This window comes from Triticum aestivum, chromosome 6A (genome assembly GCF_018294505.1).
Source record: "Triticum aestivum cultivar Chinese Spring chromosome 6A, IWGSC CS RefSeq v2.1, whole genome shotgun sequence".
Lineage (NCBI taxonomy): Eukaryota > Viridiplantae > Streptophyta > Magnoliopsida > Poales > Poaceae > Triticum > Triticum aestivum.
The window spans coordinates 67,326,603-67,330,523 of record NC_057809.1 but is presented as its reverse complement, the minus strand read 5'-3'; the positions used below and the strand labels follow the sequence as shown (position 1 = coordinate 67,330,523).

Sequence of the window (3,921 nt, the reverse complement as noted above, 5' to 3'; positions counted from 1 at the left end):
CTACTCCGACAAGACAATCGGTCCTATCGTTGGGGATGGATTTGGAATCCAGCCTATTCAAGCAAGGGTGGTACAGCGGTGGCAGCATCCTTGTGGTGGACTTGTGTCCTCGGGCTCCGTCGTTGCGACAACGTTTGCTCCAGCGCCGGCGAAACTTGGGAGGTAGTCCAAAAGCAGATGCAGATTGTCGTTTGCATCGGCGGCATTTGGAAGATGGTGGATCATGTGCTGGGTTCATGGTACGTGGATGCCATGTATGGTTTCCTTCTCCGACGTCTTAGTCGTGTGGGGTTGCTATATCTGGAGTTCGATGGCGTGTCCGGGGTGTTGCCCCGATCTGATTTGTTCAACGGTAATGGTTTCGCCTTTGGCGAGCCACCTTGTAGGTCCGCAAAGCTGCATATCAGCGATGGAGCCACGTCGAGTTCGGGTATAGAGGTGATCCATCATTTTTTTTCCTTTGGTGGCTGCTGTGGTGCCAGAGGCAGGTGACAGGCGTTGGTGTCAAGCTCTGAGGTTTTCTTCAGTCTTGTTCATAGTTTTACTTTTTGGTTGGTGTTTCTTTGTGCAAAGGTCTACATTCTGCAATTTGTTCAATTTTATCAGGTCGGTATGTACGTGACTTGTATCATATTCCTTATGATATAAATGAAACGTGTATTACCATAAAAAATAAAAGTAAAGAGGGATAGGCAACAGTACAACCATCGAAACTATGATGTGGTTTGATTAGTGTATCACTTGTGTGATGAAACACCACACTTTAACAGGCGCCATGGATGGACCGACGGCTTGTGCCGGTGCAGATACAAAGAGCAACAACCAGGAGATGGCCAAATTCTGCATGATATATGAACGTAGAAGGTGACGATCGTCGGGCCGCTTGTCGGTGGGGGCTACCGTCCCGACGGAACGCGGAAACGTGGGTTGTATGGCCCGTTCCGACGACGCAAACGCAAAGTTTCATGGTTAGATGCTTTTTGTTGCCAGCATCCGGTCAGATCACGCTGGTGGCACTATAAAAAGCACCACATACACACACACATAACCATAAACCATTCCATATCTCAAGCCCTCTACCTAGCAGAGAGAGGCAACAAGGAGATAATCTAATCGCATCATGGAGATGGAGCTCAACCTTGTCTCCTACGTGTCCATCGCCCTCTTCGTCCTCTCGGCCGCGTACGTCTACCGCACGACGCGGAGCCGGTCGCCGAGGCAGCGGCTCCCGCCGGCGCCGCCCGGGTGGCCCGTGATCGGCCACCTCCACCTGCTGACGGACATGCCCCACCACGCGCTGGCGGAGCTGGCCAAGACCATGCGCGCCCCGCTGCTCCGGCTCCGGCTCGGCAGCGTCCCGGCCGTGGTGATCTCCAAGCCCGACCTGGCCCGCGCCGCGCTCACCTCCAACGACGCCGCCATGGCGTCCCGCCCCCACCTCCTCTCCGGCCAGTTCCTCTCGTTCGGGTGCTCCGACGTGACCTTCGCACCGGCCGGGCCGTACCACCGCATGGCGCGGCGGGTGGTCGTCTCCGAGCTCCTCTCGGCGCGCCGCGTCGCCACCTACGGCAGCTTCCGGGGCAAGGAGCTGCGCCGCCTGCTCGCGCACCTCACCAAGAACACCGCGCCGGGGACGCCCGTTGACCTCAGCGAGTGCTTCCTCAACCTCGCCAACGACGTGCTCTGCCGCGTGGCCTTCGGCCGCCGCTTCCCGCACGGCAAGGACGACAAGCTCGCCGCGGTGCTCGCCGAGGCCCAGGACCTCTTCGCCGGGTTCACCATCGGGGACTTCTTCCCTGAGCTCGAGCCCTTCGCGAGCACCGTCACGGGCCTCCGCCTTCGGCTGAAGAGCTGCCTCGCGGACCTCCGCGAGGTCTGCGACGACATCGTCGAGGAGCACGTGAGCGGCAAGCACCAGCGCCTCCCCGGCGACCGCGACGAGGACTTCGTCGACGTGCTCCTCCGCGTCCAGAAGTCGCCCGACCTCGAGGTCCCGCTCACCGACGACAACCTCAAAGCCCTCGTCCTGGTAAGGCCACTCATTCTTTCTCGATCGCCAGGAGAAAAATATGATAGGGCAGCTATGGATAGAGACATGCACTAACGATTAAGGAATCATCTTTGTAGCTCCAATATTTTTCGTGTTCGAGTCTTGACAATTTGTCGTTGGTTCTGATCTGCTCACCAATATTATTCACTATGGCGTGGTTTCCTTCCAGGACATGTTCGTCGCCGGCACGGACACGACGTTTGCGACGCTGGAGTGGGTGATGACGGAGCTGGTGCGCCACCCGCGCATCCTGCAAAAGGCGCAGGAGGAGGTCCGGCGGGTGGTGGGCGGCAAGGGCCGGGTGGAGGAGTCGGACCTGGCGGAGCTCCACTACATGCGCGCCATCATCAAGGAGACGTTCCGGCTGCACCCGGCGGTGCCGCTGCTGGTGCCGCGGGAGACCGTGGCCGCGTGCACGCTGGGCGGCTACGACATCCCGGCCAAGACCCGCGTCTTCATCAACACCTTCGCCATGGGCCGGGACCCGGAGATCTGGGAGGACCCGCTGGAGTACTCGCCGGAGCGGTTCGAGGTGGCCGGCGCCGGCGGCGAGATCGACCTCAAGGACCCGGACTACAAGCTGCTGCCGTTCGGCGGCGGGCGGAGGGGGTGCCCCGGGTACACGTTCGCGCTGGCCACCGTGCAGGTCTCGCTGGCCAGCCTGCTGTACCACTTCGAGTGGGCGCTGCCCGCCGGCGTGCGCGCCGAGGACGTGAGCGTGGAGGAGACCTTCGGGCTGGCCACCAGGAAGAAGGAGCCGCTCTTCGTCGCCGTCAGCAAGAGCGACGTGTACCAGTTCAACGGGGAGGAACTCAACGAGGTTTAAATTATTTTTTGCTTAGTAGTAAAAAAAAAGTCTCTTCTTCAAACAATGCAAATAAGAGAGTAGGTGCGAATCAACCTGTGGTAGAGTTGGTTAGGTGAACAGTGGTATCCCCAACCTATCAGGGTTTAAATCCTGGTGCTCGCATTATTTCTGGATTTATTTCGGGATTTCCGGCGATACGCTTTCAGTGGGAGGAGACGTTCCCGTCGACGACGAGGCGTCTACGGTGACTTCGTAAATCTCAAGATGATATGCCGGCTCAGTCTCTCGGAGATGCTCATAGGGGTAGGGTGTGCGTGTGTGCATTCATAGGGGTGAGTGTATGCGCGTGTATATGAGCGCTTGTGTCTGTACTGATGCTTAAAAAAAAAGAATAAGTAGCTAGGTGAAAAAAGCAAGGAAGAGAGAGAATAGGTAAAAAACACGTGTTGGTGCCTAACTTGCTGTGGTAAGAGACGTGTATGTTTGTAATTTTGTTCCGGTAATTCTTTAAAAAAATTGCAATATTTTGCAGTCACTTTCACTCTTTCACCGATGGTCGTTCGTGAACCGTGACTTCGCTCACTTCCTCCCTATCTTTTCTAACCCGATCACAATCAGCTAAGAAAATAACTTGACACGACTTCTTGTCATTATCTGGACACTGGACTTTTCCCGTGCAATTTGGCAAGCATAGAGACGTCATCTTGGTTCTCCTATGATGATCTATCAGGGTTGAAGACAGGCATGCGTTCAAATTAATGTACCAAACAAAATTATAGTCCTGGCACATGTGATGTACTCCTTCCGTGAAAAAATGTAAGACGTTTTTTATGCCCCAAACAAAACAAGAAAACATCAGAGGTTGTAGTATACTCCATCACATACCGGGCGCGGACTTTTGGTTTCTGGGTGTATATACACCTAGGAAATGGAAAATAATAATTAATAATACAAAAAAGGTCAAAAAATTCAGAAGTTTTTTAATAAACTTGAATTTTTTTGCACTAGTATGTAAGTTTTCACCAATAAAAACCCGGGGTTGACTTCGGAGGTGGAAAACACA

General features: G+C 54.8%; 1 protein-coding gene across 1 annotated transcript; it reads left to right on the top strand.

Moving 5' to 3' along the window:
* Positions 1 to 1,072: 1,072 nt before the first annotated feature.
* On the top strand, positions 1,073 to 3,407 carry LOC123130300 (tryptamine 5-hydroxylase). The gene is made up of 2 exons (XM_044550226.1): positions 1,073 to 2,029; positions 2,220 to 3,407. The coding sequence occupies exons 1-2, from the start codon at positions 1,121 to 1,123 to the stop codon at positions 2,874 to 2,876; spliced, it is 1,566 nt and encodes a 521-aa protein (XP_044406161.1). The 5' UTR covers positions 1,073 to 1,120; the 3' UTR covers positions 2,877 to 3,407.
* The last annotated feature ends 514 nt before the right edge of the window (positions 3,408 to 3,921 follow it).